Source organism: Rhinolophus hipposideros, assembly GCF_964194185.1.
Source record: "Rhinolophus hipposideros genome assembly, chromosome: 22".
NCBI classification, from domain to species: domain Eukaryota; kingdom Metazoa; phylum Chordata; class Mammalia; order Chiroptera; family Rhinolophidae; genus Rhinolophus; species Rhinolophus hipposideros.
Genome location: NC_138068.1, coordinates 24,683,427 through 24,703,171, shown reverse-complemented (window position 1 = coordinate 24,703,171; position 19,745 = coordinate 24,683,427). Strand labels below are relative to the sequence as shown.

General features: G+C 43.5%; 1 protein-coding gene across 1 annotated transcript in view; it reads right to left on the bottom strand.

Moving 5' to 3' along the window:
- Positions 1-2,467: 2,467 nt before the first annotated feature.
- Positions 2,468-19,745, bottom strand: part of TMC2 (transmembrane channel like 2) — a gene marked incomplete at both ends in the record, with an annotated part of 63,794 nt that continues 46,516 nt past the window's right edge. Inside the window, 7 exon segments of the mRNA XM_081033257.1 lie at positions 2,468-2,685; positions 3,557-3,674; positions 4,516-4,594; positions 8,115-8,240; positions 14,696-14,935; positions 15,803-15,870; positions 18,168-18,296. Coding sequence (XP_080889383.1) covers positions 2,468-2,685; positions 3,557-3,674; positions 4,516-4,594; positions 8,115-8,240; positions 14,696-14,935; positions 15,803-15,870; positions 18,168-18,296 — 978 coding nt within the window.

The window sequence follows — 19,745 nt, the reverse complement described above, 5'->3', positions numbered from 1 at the left end:
TTTTAAGATGGAATGACCTGGAATGTCAAACCCAAGAACGCAGAGATGATAAACTTTAGACTGCTCTCTAATAACCTGTCCTAAAGCTGTACCACCCTTCCTCTCTTACCTCTACCCATCTCCTTAGCTCCCTGGAAGTTTCCTGTTGATTGAGGGTCCTGGGAGCCACCATTAACTAATCCTCTGATGGACGTCTCTCAAAAAAAGCTTTAGAGTTGTCTTGATAGAGATCTTGTAACTATTTGAATTAGGATATCTCCTGTTAAAATCTATCCAAAAATTGTTTGATAACCACCCCCTTCAAGAGATAAAAACTAATTTCTTTCCCTTTGAATGTGGGCTAAACTTAGTGACTCAGTTCTAATGACTAAAAAGTGGTAGAATTGATGGTGTAACTTCTGAGATTAGGTTTTAAAAGGCATTGTGGCTTCCTTCCTCCTTGCTCTCTCTGTAGGATCACTTGCTCTGGGGGAAACCAGCTGCTATGTTGTGAAGACACCCCAGAAGCCCTATGGAGAGGTTCACATGGGAGTTAATCAGTCTCCTTTTAACAGCCAGCAAGGAACTGAAGCCTTCTGCCAACAGCCATATGTGTGAGCCATCTTGCAAACAGATCTTCCAGCCCTAGTCAAGTATGCCAATGACTATAGCCCTGCCTGAGACCTTGACTACAGTATTCAGAACCAGAACTGCCCACTGAAGCCAATCGCAAGTTCATGATCCACAGAAATGGTGTGAGGTAATGTTTATTGTTTTCAGTTGTTAAATTTGGGGGACAGTTTGTTGTGCAGTAATAGATAGCAAATATATTCCCGCACATAAAATTATGCATCATCAAAACAGGATAATTTGTTTGTGTTTATGGTGGGTGTACTGATAGCCATCTGAAGTAATCACTAGAAGGCTGGTGACTTAGGCCTTTCTTGCTCGCTTCCCCAGGGGCTGGCAGCCCCAGGCAGGACGACTTGAAGGCCAGGTGTCGCTGTGGTGGCCATCTTTCCGGCCTTCCAGTCCTGATTGATTGGGTTAGATCTGGATTCTCCTGTTGAGGTGTCAGGGGGTTAGCTCAGGGCCAGGCTGTGTCCCCCCAGAAGGAGGCATATGATGCACAAACATTTTTGGATTTGGGGGTTGGCTCTCAGTTCCATGGAGATGAGGCATCAGCCACATCTTTAGCTTTGCCTGGAGATGGATGGGGTGAAATAATTTATCATTTCTCCCAGTCACATGTCCCCATTCTCACTCCATTCAGGTTGTGTTTGAAGTTTCAGCACCGGGTTGGGAAGGGGAAAGAATTGGAAGGGAAGTTAGAAATTATTCTAATTGTATAGCTTCTGAAATCCCTGTAAAATCTCCACCAGGACTTTGCCTGAATTCCAGGGTGTGGGGAATTCTCCTGTGAACCCCTGGGGACATGGTTGGGTGGTGACTGTGAGAGCAAACATGCAAAGACAAAGGTGAGATGGTCCCTTGATCTTGAAGCACACGCTCACCTGGGTCTGTGAGCACGGAGTAGAGGAAAGAAAGAGTCTGCCTGCAAGATACCTGGGCTGCCAAAGAGTCCTAGACCGTGACTGTGCTGAGCCTTTGCCCTTCCTGGCAAAGTCTTCTCAATGGTCTGGCCTCCCCAGCTTATGCCCCTTAGGAGTCATTCTGAATAGAACCACAGATGACACTAAATGAACACAGAATCGCCAGAGACAAGGCTTTGCATCTTTGGCAAAACTCCTGAAAGAAACCATCGTCAACATCCCTTATACCATAAGCAGGCTATCAAAGTCCTTTTAGAATTTGGTGCATGAGAAAGATTTTTCTTCCCTGAGCAATCTTTTAAGTTTCCTTTAATCAGATAAGAAGTACTATGCTACTCACTCGCTCCTTGCCTTGCTGCTAGGCGGCTCCAGTGCATTTTTGGTGCTTAATGGCATCAGCTCCCCTCAGACTGGATTCTGGGGTATCGCCATCTTCTGACTCACCATGGCTGGATTTGGTTCATTTACTTTTATTTTCATTGGCTTCTTGACCACCTCCCTTCCTTTGGATAGAGGTGATGGTCAGGAATGTGGGTCCCTCTGCACCCTCCTCCCAGTTGGTAGAGCTGGTGGAAACCTGTGTTCCAACATGGGTGCCATGAGAAAAGTCTATGATGGTGGTCACGGCCCTGCTCCCTCCTCCCAAAGTCTGGAGCCAAGGGCAACCACCACAAGTACAAGGTCCACAGTTACCTGAACCAAGATAGTGGGAAGGAAAGTTATGGGGAGGCTCAGTGCCCCTAAAGGCAGATGAAGCTGTTGTCCTCCTGTTTTGGTAGCCACAAGGACCTGAGATTAAGTAATCAAAGTTCAGTAAGAGGAGAGAGAATGTGCACGTGTGTGAGAGGAGAAAGGAAAAGAGCACTGGTTTGGGCATGTGAGCTGGTGGGGCCAGAGGATCAGCCCCAGGATGGAGTTTCTGTGAGTCCCAACTGTCAGTGGGGAGGTCTCTGAGTATTCTTTCTAGAGGCTGACCTCCCAGGATGAGTCTGAGGCCGGGCTTGGCCAGAATCTGGTCTGATGCTAGGAGGCCGAGATACCAGGAGGTGCCTTGAGGAGGGCAGCGTGGTTTTGCTTGCAGAACTGGAGGTCCCAGGGCCCTGGGCCTTCATGTCCAGGGTCTGGATTTGGCTGGCAGAGTGAGGCATGGTCCCTGGAAAAAGAACCAAGACAAGAATGAGGATGTGGGAGATTTTGCTGGAATGGATTAAGTTTCCCTTGTGGATGGGTGTGGCTCATGACAAGTCCAGGCTCTGAGGTGGAGCATTTCCAGGTGTGACCTCTAGGCTCTTCCCCTTGTACTAGCTGGATGCAGGCAGAGTCACAGGATGGAAGGAACCAGGGTTCCTGAATCATCATTTAGCAAGAAAGTGACCATCAAGTGGAAATATCCAATTTGGACTTTATGTTGTGTGAGATGTAAACTTTTATTGTGTTTGAGCCATTAGCTATTTGGGGTTCCTGAAGTACTTACTTTCAAGAAGAGAAGCTAAGTAAGGGCAGCAAGAGAGGCTGTTGGAATTTTCCAGACTAAAGGTTGACCATCTTTCTAAACTCTCCCCTGCACCCTAGTTCCACTGATGTGTTCAGATAACATTTTCACTTAAAAAAAAAATCAAATATTGCAGTACTGATTTAATCAGTAAAAAATTGAAAGAGCTTTAAATCTGTAATAAAAACTAAAAATTGGAGAAGGGCAAACTTTAAAACAGCAGCCAATAGAGAGAGGAGGGGAAAGGAATGGGTGAGGTGGGTAGGCACATTAGGACCCTGGGGACATGAACTGAACACTGTCAAACCAGTGTAAGTTTCTTGGTTTCTCATGGAAAACATTTTGTACACCTATTTTTTTCCTTCCATACTTAAGTCCATCAGCATCCAAACACATCGTTCCATTATTTGCCCGTTCCAATACTCATCAAAATTCTCATTCTAATCCCAGATCTGTCTTATTTCAAAACATATACTCTTTACACCTTTCCATGTGGACTTGGGAAAAGTAATCATCGTAAAATAGAATTTACCCGCTTTGGTGAGTTGGAGCTGGGTGGCATTTTTGGAGCTGTCTTTAGCTGTGTCCTCTGAATCTCTGGCTGTGGCTCTGCCTTTGACAGATTTGTGGCTCTTTTCAACTTCACGGAGCTGCAGGAAAAAAATTAGCGGTTGGTCCTGGCCGGGAAAATGGGTGTTTGAGGGTGAGGATGGTGAAATCTAGAGGGCAAGGACTCTGTCTTCAGTTCTTGGGAACTACCTTAAATCGCCTGTAATTAGTCCTCACCACTGACAGGGCAGCCTGAGACTCAGGTTTGCGGAGCATTTGAGGGAGCACCTGGCCAGGGGTCCTCCAATCCTCTCAGTCAATGGTTTTCTTTATCTGGGCAGGAGCTCAGTAAGATTAAGGAAGTGGGATGGGGACCGGGAACTGGCTGAGGCAGATGAGATTACTTCCAGAAGAGGCATGGAAGAAGGAGGACAGGGTTTAGAGATAGTTGGGTCTACCCTTTACCTTGAGTAGGAGGCAGGATGGGGGCTGGGAGAGCGGAAGAGAGCAGTCGGAAGTCAGCTGATATTGAGAGAGGCTTAAAAGACTTGTTAGGCCATGGAGCACAAGCCATACATTCCATGTGCTCCAAAATAACAACATTATTTTCTTTACTGTGTATAGTATTAGTTTTAATGTGTAGACATTAGTGTGGGTACTGGCTTTATTATGTATGAACATTGGTTAAATCCATTGAATTTCTTCTGTGTTTCTTCAGCCTCTCAAAATTTAAGTCATTGTTATATACCCCCAAATATCCTCAGAATATAAATGCACGCTGTGGAATCTCATAAGGCTGCTTCCGATCGTACAGATATTTTTGGACTAGGTTTAGAAAATGCCATTTCGAACATACAACTGGGTTCACAGAGCAAATTAGCAGAAAAAGAAAAAATCATGACATCTTTTTACCTTCCAGAATGAAACTTGTGATAGACTCACCGCTTGGATTTTTTTCCTCAGCTGGGCATTAGCTCGGGAAAGGCTTTTAGAAACTGAGTTCAGGTAGTAGATGGCCAGGCTGCAAGAGAAAAACATGACTCCTGTGGTGCTGCAAGCTTGGAAAATGACAAGGGCTGGCGCCTTCCTGAGGAATCAAGGCCTGCTTCCTGCAACAGGTGCCAAGGCTTTGCCTCTGGGCAGGGTGCAGGGAGATTCTGCCATCCTCAATTCCCCACTTACCCTGGAGAAGTTCTGGGACATCTCTGTTGTTTCTCTATTTGATCGAACATAGAAATGACTTACACATTTCTAGCTCTCAGAGTGCTCAGTACAGGTTGGCTAAAGGAATCATCCCTCTTCTGGGAAACCTGAAGAGGTGGGGCAGTGGCAGGGCTTCTTGTCTGCACCAGAAGCTACTTTGTTTCTTGGGCACCTGCCCTGTGCCAGGCTCTGTGTCATGTGTATCCCACCCCACATCTCACTGGTTTTGACGAAACCCCATGAAGCTGAAAGGATGACTCCCATCTTTACAGATCAGTATCCTGGAATTCAGAGAGGTTAAGAAATCTGCCCAAGGTCACCCCATCTATTAATATGCCTCAGAGCCCACATTTTAAGCCAAAGCCCTTTTCACAATCTCCAAGTGCTGAAGAGACAGAGGTGCTAAGTACCTGCTCCAGGTTTGCCCAGGAACACAGCTGCAGGTGCCCTGGAGGTCCCCTGCTCAGGGTGCACTGATGGGAATGTCTGTCCTGGGCTGGTGACTTTCAGAGTCCAACCTGCACTGGCTGGCTTCATGACTGGGTGTCCTTTGAGGCTGTAGCTTGGGCTTCCCATTCATAGGACCTACAGTCTGGGGCTATGACCTGGACTACACCACTTGAGAACGGACAGGTCACAAAAGTCAGGTGCTACCCGGATTGGATGCCCTGCCAGGCTGTTGCCTGGGAGATTTTTAGGTTCATCCTAATTGTCACTTTTCTCCATGAATTTCAAGCCTTAGCTACTCTAGCTTGGGTCTTCTCCTCAGGGTAGGGCCACCCAGAGCCACTTGAGTAGAGTCTACAAGCTCTCTCCATACAGAGAAGAGGAATCACATTGTCTTTGGGGCAGATGGTGTGGGTCAGGGCTGTCATGTGAACCTACTGAAGCAAAGACTCAAAGGGCTGTGTTGAAGAGAGGAGTGAAGGGAGGACAGGCAAGGGACCACTATCCATTTTGGCACCGACTCTGCACCAGGCTTTGCCCTCTCTAATTAGCAACCCATTTGGTAGGGAGGAACTGGAGGTCAGAGAGGATAAAGTGCTTATGGGTGGCTGCCATCCTCCAGACGCTGTTTCCAAATTTCGCACTTCCCTTAGCTGCCTGCAAGGGTCAGGTTTGGTGTCTGCGTTCCAGAATTTCCTCAGGTGGTCACGGGGCAGTCCAAGTGGTCATTTCCCGTCAGCCCTTGCTCATGCCAGGACTAGCAGAGGATGTTTGAAATCAAGGATGTGAGGAAATACACCTATTTTAGAAAGCACTAATTCAGTACTACCTAAAAAGAATGAAGAAACACGTACCTATGACCCAGCAGTTCCACTTGTAGAGGTCTATCTTAGAGAAAGTCTCACATTTGCACAAGGAGACATATATACAAGCAGCACATATGCAACAGCAAAAAAGTGGAAAGAACCTAAGTAGGCCTATGCAGAGAAATGAATAAAGTGTGGTTTATTCATTCATACAATGAAACACAAGAGACACATTAAAATCTGTGCTCATGTACCCACATGGATAAGTCCCCCAAACATAATGTTGCATGAGGAAAGCTATGAAAGTTAACCATTCATGAAAATTTTAAAACTCAGTAAACAATAGTACATACACATGTGATAAACGTAGCAAACTATGCACAGAAGTGATTAAAACGAATCCAAATAGTGGTTAGCTTTGGAGACAGAGGAAGAGAGAAGGATCGGGTAGGGCTTGAAGTGAATCCATAACATTTTATTTCTCTTACCAAGAGAGATCTGAAGCAAATATTGTTACACGTTAACATCTGTTTAATCTTGTGATTATGTACATGGTTGTCTGTCATTTTCTGTAGTTTATGAATATTTCATAATTTGAATAAGATCATGCCAAAATAGGTATTTATAAAGAAAGAAACCTAACATTTTCACTAGTACATTTTTGATGACAGTAATTCAAATTTACTACTCGCTTCCTGCCTTCTTTCTCTTCTTTCTTTCCTCACTCCTTCCTTGAGCATTCATTGTTTGTTTCCTTATCCCAAAGCATAGGGCTGGTGTTGAGGATAAAGAAATTAGCAGACCCACCCAGTATCCTGAGGGGCTTCAGTCATTGAGAGGCATAGTGAAGAATGAATGAATCAGCTGTTCCAGTGCACAGGGTGCTCTGTGGAGAAGGCCCAAGGGCCCAGCCAGCCACAGGCTCAGTCAGCCTCTCACCTCTCTCAGACTCAGAGTCTGGAGATCTTTGATATTTCTCATGAACATTTAGGAGTGTTGCAGATACTGTCCTCCCCCATCCATATTCGTTGGCCCCTATCTTTCAATGTGCTCCCTAGAAGACTTGTAACTGCCAGCACCTTCACCTCTGTGCCTGAAGCGTTCCCTGCAGCTCGCCCCCACCCCTCCCCAGAGAAAGCATTCTATCCAGGAACACGGCCGGCCCAAATTGCTAGGCAATGAATGGACCCCTCTCTCCTTCAGCATCTATCAGCATCACTCAACCGGTGATTGATGGGAGCTTGTATACAAATGTCCCAGACCCCTCACTCTTGAGTGGGGTAAGTCTGAGGCACAGTGTTTCCAGAGTTCTCCAGCAGGACTAAAGTCATCCCAGTGGTAATAAAGCACCTTACTGTCCCTTCTGTCTGTCTTCCATATCCCCCTCCCCAACAAACTACTACTTGCATTTGAAACTTTGTCTCAGGATCTGCTTCTGGGAAATCCAGACTAAGAGGGTAAGAAGGAAGCAGTATAGGGAAAGGGCATGAGGACTATTTTTATAAAAGGAGGTTGGATTCCAAGCCTGCTGCCTACGTGTTGAAAGACAGATAACTCAGGCAGCTGTTAATCAATCACACAGAATAAACCATCCAAAGGCTTTTAAACAAAGAGATTCCATTATGGCCTTTCTTGTAGTTAAGCCTACTACAAAAGAAGCCACAGGTTGTGTCTTACAAAAGTTAAAGATAAACCTATTCTTCTTGCACCTTACAGAAGTTAAACTTACAATTGTTCTTCTTTCATCCTTTCCCCCATACTAAGAAATTTTCCACGGGAACACACATAAACCCTAGCAGGTGGATGGAGGGGGTCTCTCTTCCACCAGCAATTAGAGACCACCACTCTGTCTGTGAGGTGGCCTTTCTTTTCTTACTTCCTCTTTGCTAAATAAACTTACTTTCACTTTAAGCTCTATATCGGCTCACATTTAAATTCTACCGAGGCCAAGCACCTTCTTAGGCAGGGCTTGAGTCTCCACTCCGGGGGATTCACCTCCCTGGCATCAGAAGGACCAGCTACAGAAGTCTCAACTGCAAGGGGGAGGTTTCCATGAGGCAGAGCCTTGGGCCCTGGCTAACTTACAACATCAGCAGGATGGCTGGAATGATCAGGCCCGGGTTGGCGAGGAAAGCGAAGACCTTGCCAAGGAAAGTTGGGAAATCATTTTCAACTGTCTCTTGGACGACATCATACATTCTGTTTTTCCCACTGGAAAGAGAAGAGGACACGTTACAGCACACTGCAAAGCTCACATAGCACACACGACTTTGTGTATGCCCCCGCTCCCCAGGTCAAAAGCTGCCACTCACCTCTGCTTTCCTGGAAGAACCAGAGCTCTGCTCCAAATGTACTGTAAGTAAAAAAAAAAAAAAAAAAAAAAAAAATATCCCAAGAGGGGCTGCCATTTTGGCTAGGGATTATAGCTGGGACAGCACCCTGGTTCACCAGCTTCATGTTCTTGGTATCTCACAACTTCTCGAACTGTATTGATTTCCTGTGTCTGACATCTGCCTCAGCAAGATGAAAAATGGGTTTTCACCTATACTCTCATGGGAGAAAATTGCCTGTGGTGTAGTTAGATGACCGCTACGGAGTTTCCTGTGGGACACTTGCATGGCAATAGTTCTCCAGAGGCTGATAACTTCATGGTACCTCTCAAAAACGCCTACAATGAGTTTTTATAATTCCAGGAGATTGGATTGGCAGCCCCCGACCCACACTTTACATAAGAGAAACATGGAGCTTCTAGCTGTGACATTTTGGAGGGCACTTATAATTTGACAGCCCCATACTCCATGTTTTACATAAATTCATAATAATCTCCTGGATAGTTACAACCTTAATTTTTATTTTCTTTGAATACCTAAAAACCATTATGCCGACTTACTTCCACAAATATCTGCCCAGAGATTACTGGCCATTGCTGGCTTTTGGTTGGTAGTTTTGATGCTAAGAACTAGACTTTTGGATTTGAAATTCCTAGTTCAAATCTTTGTTCTTCCATTTAGTAACTGTGGCACACCATGGACAATTTACTTTTTCTCTTTCTGCCTGTATTCTCACCCTTGCTCTTCCCACTAGAGCGGTACTGTCAATGTGTTTATTAAAAATAAAAATTAAAAAATCAGTTTCTTCGTCACATATTTCAATAGTGTTCAATAGTCATGTGACTAGTAGCTACTCTATTTGAAGAGCAAAGATGGAATTTTTTCATCATATAGAAAATTCTATCAGACAGTGCTGCAGAAGTTTGATATCTTTGGGAAGGATACTGAAATTTTCTTGGTCTCAGTGGCTGCATCCATATAATATAGTATTACAATAATAGTATTTGTCTTAGAAGATTGTTATGGATTCATATAAAACATTTGATTATGGGGCTGTCAAATTATAAGTGCCTTCTAAAATGTCACAGCTAGAAGCTTCATTTTTCTCTTATGCAAAGTTGTTGATCAGGGGTTGGCAAATAATGGCCTATGGACCAAATTTGGCTTGCCACCTGCTTTTATATGACATGTGAGCTAAGAATGGTTTTTATGTTTTTAGATGGTTGAAAAAAAAAAGTAGAATAATATTTTGTGACACATAAAAATGGAAGTACGCAATTCAAACTTCAGTGTCTGTAAGTAAAGTGTTATTGAAACACAGCCATGCCCATTTATTTACGCATTTTCTATGGTTGTTTTTGTCCTGTAATGGCAGATGAATTGTTGTGTCAGAGACCATTTGTGGCCTTTGCAATGCTTAGCACTGTTGCACAGCACACTACAAATTGCAATGATAACATGGTAGCATTTCATGTGCCATGCATATCCCTATATTACGACATTTTTTTTTATTCCCAGTGCATACCCATCATGTAAAAATAAGAAAAGTAAAGTGGACTTCAAATGTTATGCTTTTAAGTCACAGTAGACAACGGATTCTTTTGTCATTGGATTACGATGTATTAGTTTTCAGTGCCTGCTGTAATAAATTAATACATTGGTGGTTTAAAATAACACAAGTCTATATTCTTATAGTTTTGGAGGCCAAAAGTCTGAAACGGTTTTACTGGACCGAAACCAAGGTGTTGTCAGGGCTGCTGTCCTTTCAAAGGAAGGCTCTAGGGAAGAATGTTTCCTTGCCTTTTTTCAGCTTCTAGAGTTTCATTCTTTGGCTCATGGTTCCTTCCTTCTTCCATCTTCAAAGCCAGCAGCCTAGAATCTTCAAATCTTTCTCTGCTTCTATGGTCACATTATTTTCTGCTCTCCTTTAAGAACACTTATAAGGACACTTGTGATTTAGGGCCTACCTGGATAATCCTCCATCTCAAGATCCTTAACTTAATCACACTGACAAAGTACCTTTTGCTATATAAGGTAACATCCACTTTAGGACCTAGATAACTCTGGGAGCCATTATCAGCCTACTACAGTCCTCTCCCTGGCCCCCAAAGATTCACCTTCGTCCCACCTGAAAAATACATTCACTGCCATCCCTACATCCCCCAAAGTCTCAATCCATAACAGCATTAACTCAAAGTCCAAAATGTCATCTAAGTATCATCAGCTCAAAAGTCCCAGATTTCATGATCTAAATCAGGTGTAGCTGAGACTCTGAGTAGAATCTTGGGGCAAAATTCTGTGGACCGTGAAACTAAAAAAACTAGTTATTTACTCCCACAATACAGTGATGGGAAAGCCATAGGATAACAGTTATAGATGATTCATTTCCCAAAGGGAGAAAATGGAAAGAAAAAAGGAATCACCAGTTCCCAGCAATTTTGGAATCCAGTTAGCCAAAGTCCATTAGGCTTTTTTTTTTTTTTTCTTTTTAGAGCATGTGTTCCTGACAGTGACTGTTTTTTAATATCTTTTGCAATCTGGATAGGCTGAGAATTTCCAAAATCATTAAGCCCTGGTACTTCTTTGCTTATCAGTTCTTCCCTCAATTTACCTCTTTCTTCTCATATTTTAGCATAAACAGCAAGAAACCAGGCTGCACCTTCAACACTTTGCTTAGAAATCTCCTCAGCGACATATCCGTGTTCCTCATTTACAAATGCAGCTTTCCACACAACTGCAGGACACAATTCAGCTAAGCTCTCTGTCTGTATAACAAGGATCCCCTTTCCTCCAGTTTCCAAAGATCGTGTTCCTCATTGAACAGTAGTGAAGTAATTAAATTGTGTTTGAAGGCAGGAGCTGAATAAATGTATCCAGAGAACAGAATAAACATGTTTAACACTTTTAGAATTTCCCGCAAGAGCAGCTGCTTGAAGAGTTGAGGACATTGGAGTAATGTCCTACTGAAAAACAAGGCAAAAAATTTCAAGTGGTTTCCCTTGTGATAAATCAATAAATGGTACTGATATTGCTTAGTTGTCTATATGAGGAGTTAATTCCAAGTCTGAAGTGACTAAGGAATTAACTTCTATGAACATTCTGTGTGGAACAAATATGGGTGAGACTTTCTCAAAGAAATTGGGAAAACACTAATTCAGTGCAACTGAATGGAATGAAATTCAGTACCACTGAACAAAGTGGCATTGGCCATGATGTGTTACAACTGAAAATGGTTAACATCTACGTAGAGCAGAAGGCTTAGCTGCACAAATTTACAAAGCTTGTGAAATTGCAGACTACAATTATTCTTCAGCCTTGTTTATCAGTTAGGTAATTTGCAGAAAATATTTGAATCTATCACGTGCAATTGAACCAATAGTGTCCACAGTGAACTTCATTTGCTTGTAAATTTATGTCAGAAACAGAAGGTGCATATCCTGACTTGTCCTACCACATAGCAGTTCAGTGACTTAGCAGTAGTAAAATTAAATGGCAATTTTTTTCTATAGTAGTGGATGTGTTGCTTTGTTTGGTATAATGATGGATCCAGGCAGCAAAGGTAGCAATCTGGACAGCACAATTGGTCTTTGATGACAGGGAACAGTAACTTTGAACCTCTATCATGTCAAATATTATCACCCTTCCCCCCAAAAAGAATTCCATTCTTCCTCATTGGTAGACCTGGCTTACAAAAAATTGTGCTCTACTATTATCATATTTTGTATTTTATCAATAGAAACTTTGTAGGCATTTGTTTCTTGTTATATAAGTACCTACATAATATCATCGATTTTACCTCTTGATACCCAAAACCTAAAATATTTATTATCAAGCTCTTTACAGACAAGGTTAGCTGATCCCTGGTGCAGATAATGCTTTCCATTTCATAGCATTGCCATGAATACGAGCTACTGCCAACTTGGCAGGACTCAGGCCTAACAAACTAGTATATATGACTTCCTATGGATTAGCACTCTCCTCTAAGTACTTTACAAATAACAACATACCAAATCCTCAAAACAACCCTATAAGGTAGGCACTATAGTTATTTCCATCTTATAGGCAATGAACTTGTGGTGTAGGGAGCTAAGTAACTTGATGAAGATGACCCAGCTGGTGAAGGAAAGAGCTGGCTCTAGAGTCTATGCTCTACATCAGGGGGTTGGCAAATTTTTTTTTCCTGAAAAAGGCTAGATAATAAAGATTTCAGGCTTTGTGAGAGAGATGGTCTCTGTTAGAACTGCTCAATCCTACTGTTGTAACAAGCAGCAGCCACAGATTACATGTAAGCAAGTGGGCATGGCTGTGTTCTAATAAAACTTTATTTACAAAAACAGGTGGTGGTCCATGGGCTATAGTTTACCAACACTTACTTTGAACTATATGTTATGCAAAGCTGTCCATCTCATTCATTTATGTTGCCTGTCTGGATCTGGTCCAAACCTTAAGTCTCGCCCTGTAAAGTGAATTTCTATGAGGTGAAGGGTCTAGTTTGAGCACTGACCACAAACCAGGTGTTCTCTTCTAGACAGTGGGTACAAAGCAATGAGAAAGGAAGCAAAACCCACACCCTTATGGAGCTTATGTCCTGGTGGGGGAGACAGACAACAAACAAGATAAATAAGCAAAAGGAATGGCATAGTAGATGCTGATCAGGAGATATAATAAACAGAAACGATAAGAAGAGTGTGTGTGAGTGTGTGTGTGTGTGTGTGACATTTTAGTTAGGGTCTCCAGGGAAGGCCTCACTGAAAAGGTGACCTTTGTGTGAAGACCTGAAGCAAGTGAGAGGACAGCTGTGAAAATTCCAACTGTTAGTGGGTTTTGATCAGAAGAGTGACAGGAAAGAGATGGCAGCCATGTTTCCTTCTGACTTCCATTTATAGGTCCTTTCTCTTGCTATGTGGGTGTAGGCTGTCAGGGCCTTTCATGGTAGCAGATGAAGCAAGGGGGGGCAGACAGTGAGGGCCAGGCATGGTGTAGGCCCACTCACTTGTCTCCTCCCTGAGGGTAGGTGGGCAGCCTGAGCAAAGGGGCACTGGCATTTGTACCCAGAGCCCAGTCCTCCAAACCTTGCTCAGTAAGAAGCCCAAAGAGGCTTCCACCACTCGTACCATGTGATTCTCCCTTCAGCCTGGTGTCCCAGGTCTTCTACAGCCTCAGCATGTCCTTCCGCTCTGGATCTAGCTCCACTTTTCCTTCTGTCTGAACCTGTTCATCCAGGTCACATTCTGCTGTGAGCACTCCTGCTAATGTCTGCTCTGAGCTGCCATGTGACTCCCTGGGAGGCACCAGCCACAGGGTTTTATCTAGGTAAGTCCCTTATACACTGAGAAGTACCAGATCAGCATCTCCCGAGGTGTGTTGGTCCACATTGGTAAGCAGAACCAGGACTAGAGTGAGGCTGGTAAGGCCCCTGGGGTGCACAATTTAAGGAAGTACTCACTTTGAGGGTCACGCAAGTGCCTTACTTGCCTCACTCTACTCCTGGCCCTGGATGGTTGTTCCATGAGGAAAAGGTCTACGGTCAATAAGGTTGGAAACATTGGCTTGCAACTTTATTGCACGATTCTCTGAGCCTTTAATAAAGGAGTCTGCATTGAACATTTCTAAGTGAGAAGGTGGCACATAAAAGGGGCTGCATGTTGCACACTACTTGAACCATAGAACGCTTTTTAATGGAGTAGAGAGAGGACTTTGTTTCCAGAGGGTCTCCCATTTGGAAAGAAAGCAGTAGATGCACAATGTTTCTCCGTCTACCTCCTTTCATAATCACTTATCTCTTTATACAATGTCCAGTCTCCTAAACTCGTCTGACTTATACCCTGAACCCACAGTGCTGGCAAAATGCTCCACAGATCGTGGGGACTCGGTCAAGAGTCTCAGTAGCTGCTTCCCATTTGAATGGCTCTTGTCAATGCATGGTCACGTCATCTTCAGAATACCCTGTTACTCATCCCATGGTAAGGTAATCCAGAGCAGTAGATTATCCATATGTTAAAAGGTTAGAACTGTGCTGCTCAATATGGTAGCCATTTGCCCTGTGTGGTTATTTTAATAAAAATTAACTCATATGAGAGAAAATAGAAATTCAATTTCTCGGCCCTCATTTCACGTGATCGCAGCCCCATGTGGCTGTTGGCTACCATATTGGATAGCGCCAATGTAGACCATTACCACCCTGCAGAAAAACTGTTCACCAGCACACATGATTTGCTCAAAGCAACATGGCCTTTCACAGGCTGATGTGACACCAGAACTGGAATTCTGAGCCAGTGTTCTCTGAGCAGACTACCTCTAAAGGGGAGTTTCTCTTATGCAACCAAGACTGTGCACCTGAACGGCCCGCAGTCAAAGGAGGGCGGGAGGGACATGATGGTGTAGGCCACCGGCAGGAGGCTGAGGAAGAGCACCAACAGCAGGAGACCCATGTAGAAGTTGTTGGATCGGGAGGCTTTGAACACACGTTCGTGGGGGACGTTGCTACTCATCACGGCCCAGCACTGGAAGTACATGGAGGTCAGCAGACGCAGCACGTTCACGCCCACCAGGCCCGGAGCGTAGAAGGAGCCCATCCTGGAAGGGCAGAAACCACACACCTGGTTGGCCCAGGAGCAGGAGAGGCCAGGAAGGATGACAAGGAAATGGGATGGATGGATTAGGGGCATGAGGCCTCACTGCTTTCTCCACAGGTCCCGAGGGAAGGGGCCTCCCATTTAATCAGGACATTTATCACCAAACCATAGCCATTCAGGAACAGGGAGACACTCCAAGTGTTACTGGCTTGGGTTCTGGCCAGAATTTAACCACTGACTCACCTCCAAGCACCTAGCAAATTACACGGCCTCCTGTCTGGTTCTCCATGGTGTCCCTAAAACAGCACTGCTGCTCAGAAAAGTATTGGAAAAGTCCTTAAATTAAGAGAATTGGACATTGGCTTGCAGTGAGCTCTTGGTCTCGAAAGTCTTAGGCTGAAGTTATGCAACGTCCTCTAACTCCCTTCTCAGAAGAGGAAGTTTCTTAGTTCATTTACCTCCCTCTTTCCCTCCCTCCCTCCTCTTTTCTCCTTTCCTTTCCTCCTCTTTCTCTCACCTCTCTCCCATTCTTTCTTCTCCTTTTTTCCTCCCTACTTTTTACTTCCTTCCTTCTTCTCTCTCTCCTCCCTCTTTTCCTCCCTCTTTTCCTCCCTCTTTCTTTTCTTTTCTTTTTTTTCATTCTGTTTTTCCACCTCTTCTCTCCTTCCCTTTCTATGTCCACGATAGCATAGGGGAGGACCAGACACTGTCCTGGTTCTCATCTAGTCCTGCCCTCAATTTTTCATGTGAAAGGAGGAAGCCAGATGATTTGTCCAGCCTCTGCACAGCTGGTTGAGAGACAAAGACGAGGATTTCAGTTTTTTGGCTCCCCAAATGAGGTGGTCCCCAGATGAAATGGATTACTCACCAGATCATTCCTTGGTTGAAGATCAAACCCAGCACATTTCCACTAATATCAAACTCAGCATATGAAGGCTAGAGAAAGAGAGAGAGAGAGAGAGAGAACATGTTAGGAGGTATGTCAACCAGACCCCAAACCTGCCAACTGGTCAAGCCAGGGCCACTCTATCCCAAAGAGTCTGTTCTGCTGACCACAGAGGAACCTTAGATGAAAGGTTCTGCTTCCTTAACATGTTTTCACCTTTTAAAGAAAAGTTTTGAAGTTCTCAAAGTTGAAACATTTTTCAATGTCTTTTGCAAGAAAAACATGAGAGTTTTTACCTCTTAGGGCCCGTGGGCTTACATTGTGCTCTTGCGAGGACCTTGGCCCCTAAGAGAACACTTTATAAATGCTCTAATCAGAAATGTACCTTGAAATGATAATCAAGGGGTAACGCAAATAAACCATGAAATGCAAATAATTAAATGAGAAGTCAGATGAAGAGAAAGCTTAAAAAACAAACAAAAATAAATAAATCACTCCTCCAACTCTCTTTTCTCTTTCTCATCTTCCTCTAGCCTGAGAGCCTTCATGGTAAAAAAAGAGCTCAGCCAGATACATATTTTCAGCCTGACTCTGATTTTCAGTTTGGGATATTTGTGAATATTTGAAAGAGTACAAAGTTTGTGAGCACTGGGGAGTCAGGGGTCCTCATGAAGCATGCTTAACCCTACTTCCCGATTTGTCTTCCAGAATTGGAAATAAAGGGTGACAGGAATGAGGGAAGGAGGAATGAGAAGTTAGGAGAGAGAAAAAAAAAGGTCAGGCAAGCATGGATCAAGGAAGAAGCATGTACAATTCATGCAGGTCAAATCTTGGGAATTTAAAATTTAACATTTTAAAGTATTAAAAAAAATCTTTTTATCTACTGGGTTTTGTGTACTGCTTAGAAACATCTGCCTCTCTCCAAGATTATAAGTTCTACATTACATATGCTTTCTTTTAGAATTTCATATTTCATATTTTGACATTTAAAACTTTGATTCACCTGCAATTTATTTATTTAAGTGAAATGAGTGAGAGATATAGCTCCCCTTCCAATGGTTAACCAGTTTTGACCAATTTGTTATATAATCCTTTATTTTTCCATTGGTTTGAAAGGCTCCTTTTGTCATAAACTAAATTTCCATATAAATCATACCTAATTCTGGACTTTCTAGTTTGTTCCACTAAGTTTGTCTACTCTCTAATACCAGTTTTAGTTATGATAGCTTTATAATATGTTTTAACATAAGGTTAACTGCAGTCCATTTCATTCTGCTGTCTTAAAAATTTTCCTGGCTATTTCCACATGCTTATATTTTGAATGAACTTTAGTATTATTTTGCGATCTTGTTGAACTGATAAATTAATGTGAGGGTAATGACATCTCAGCAATGTCGTGATGTAAAGATACCATCTTCTTTGAGCATAAGGTTCTTCCATCCTTATTCTCAGATAAGATTACGAAGTTTTCCTGGCTGCTGAGGAGTTGAGTCAGTAGGCCTGTGTAAAACTATGGCTGGTGACTAAAAGAAAAAAATATGACAGAGACCTGTACTGAGTCCCTTACCTGGGCCAGGTACCCTGCTGCAGGCCAGGATGAGGATGACACAGATAAACAAAGCATGGAGCTCAGCTAAGGGGGGCGGGGCAACCTCCCTCTCCCCCTCTATCAGTGACTCCTGTGTGGGTAAATGAGATGGTGTGGGAGAGACACACAAGAGGACAGATGAGGCCAGAGGTCCTGCCAGATCTAGAAGGCCACTACAGAGAGCAAATGACACACAGGTAGAATGAGCAGTTTCCTGGGTAGGTGGCTTGGAGGAGTATCCCAGGTGGAGGGAATGAGTCAAATGAGGTTCCTCAAAGTGTAATCCAGAAGACAGAACCAGTGGTTATTGTGTTCTTGATGTGTTCCAGAACTTTCTGAAACATTCACATCCACATTTGCCCTGCCCCCTCCAGGGTTTAATTAGTCTCAAACACCTATGACTTTCACTCAGTACCTGTAGCTTGTATAGTGTGGGCTCCGAAGCCTAGTGTTCTTTGACTTAGGCCCTAATGAGAGTTGATGCTGGTTTGGCATTTCTCTACCAGCCATCTGCTCGGCACTGAAGTGCATGCTCCACCTTTCCTAAGGCCAAACGCCTTCATTTCCAGATAAGCAGGTGCCATTGTTAATTGCATTGGGAAAAGGCAGATAGGGCACTTAAAGTAAATACACATTAAATACTTAATGCTGAGCAGAGACAATATTAAACATCGAAAGAAATGCACAAGAATGCATCTGACTATCAAGGAGGATGGTTGAAACAACTTTCCACAAAATAGCTGTGAAATGGTGACCTACAAATCCAGCTTCTAGGTCCCAGCACCAGCAGTAGTTCATGAACCGGACAAAACAAGCCCGTAGGAAGTCCCCCAGCAGGATGGTGATGTACGTTACCAGCATGTCGGACACCGTTAGCCTCATGAATTCCTGCAAGGAAGAACACAGAAAAGGGGGTAGTCAGGGTTGGACCTTCTCCACTTGTCCCAACCGACTGCAAGCATGCAAACTCTCCCCCACCCACCTGAATTCTTCTCTGGGACCCTCTGATTCTTGGTGGAAGTGTGATGATGGTGCAGAGCAAGGACCCCAGGCTTTGGAAAATGCCTAATATTTGTCTCACCTCTACAAATTACTAATTGTATTGTTTTGGAATAGTCTCTGAACCTTTTGACATTGATAATATTAATCTTGCAGGGTTAATAAGAAGCTTAGTGATTATGTATGTAAATTTCCTGCCATGCTGGCAATACACAGTTCTTGGTAGTTATCAGCACTCTTACACAGAGATAGGATGTGAAGGCTCACCCACATTGTTTCTTCCACCTGCTCTAAAGTGCCTGCAGCCCCAGCTAAGACAACGTGACCAACGTCACTGGGAACCACAGCTGGCTTTCTTTACCTCCTGCTAATTGGATTTTTTTCTTGTTACATAAAGAAAATAAAGCAGGTTTTTTTTAGAGGCACATAGCTGAAGATCCAAAACAAAGGAATAAAGATTGTTCTGCTTTGTAGAGTATGTATAATTTATTACTTTTTCTTTCTGAAAAATTAAAAGATCTACCAGATCTCATCATAACCTTTAAGATATCTAATAGACTTGGAATTCCTAGGGGGCACAGGGTCTGCTTTATTCATTTGTATACCCTCCATGATGATTAATAAATGTTTGCTGGATGAGCTGATGAGTTTTCAGGGTTATTCCTCTATAAGAATTCAGGTTAATGCCCCCACTTAATAAACAACCCAACATGTCTCAGGTCTCTGCTCTGTTCAGAGTGACACTCTGGGACTTGGGGTAGAAATGATGGAGGACACAGGTAAGCAGGACATAAGCCTCAAACCCATCATTACCAACAAGCTTGGAAAGAAAGAAGCTTTCATCAGTGATGGGAACAGTGACGGGTATTCAGGAAGGAGGGCAAGAGAGATGCCTCCCAAGGATGTGAGGCAGGAAATGAGAAATTCTATAGTAGAATATTCCAAAGGAATCGTATAGGTCATGAACTCTCTTCTGTGTTCTAAAAAGGTGGGCTTTACTGATTTGAAGATTCTTTCTCTGCTACACATTGTGATGGGTTGAGAAATGTGGCAGCTGGGGATGTTGAGTGGCTCTGCACATTGAAAATGAGGAGGGTTTGAAGAGTATTGGGAATCTGGACCGGAGGAGGCAAGAAATGGTGAGTCTGAGCTCACCATGAAGGAAGTGGGGAGAAAAAGCCCCCAGGACCGCATGGAAAAGAACAGGTATTTTTTTCCTACAGGACTTGCAGGTGGTGTAGGCAGCGTTCAATGGAGTGTGTGATGTAATTCCCCTCCTCCACAGTACATCATCATACTCGGTTAAAACTCTGTTGTCTAGGGCTCTACATGCATGGA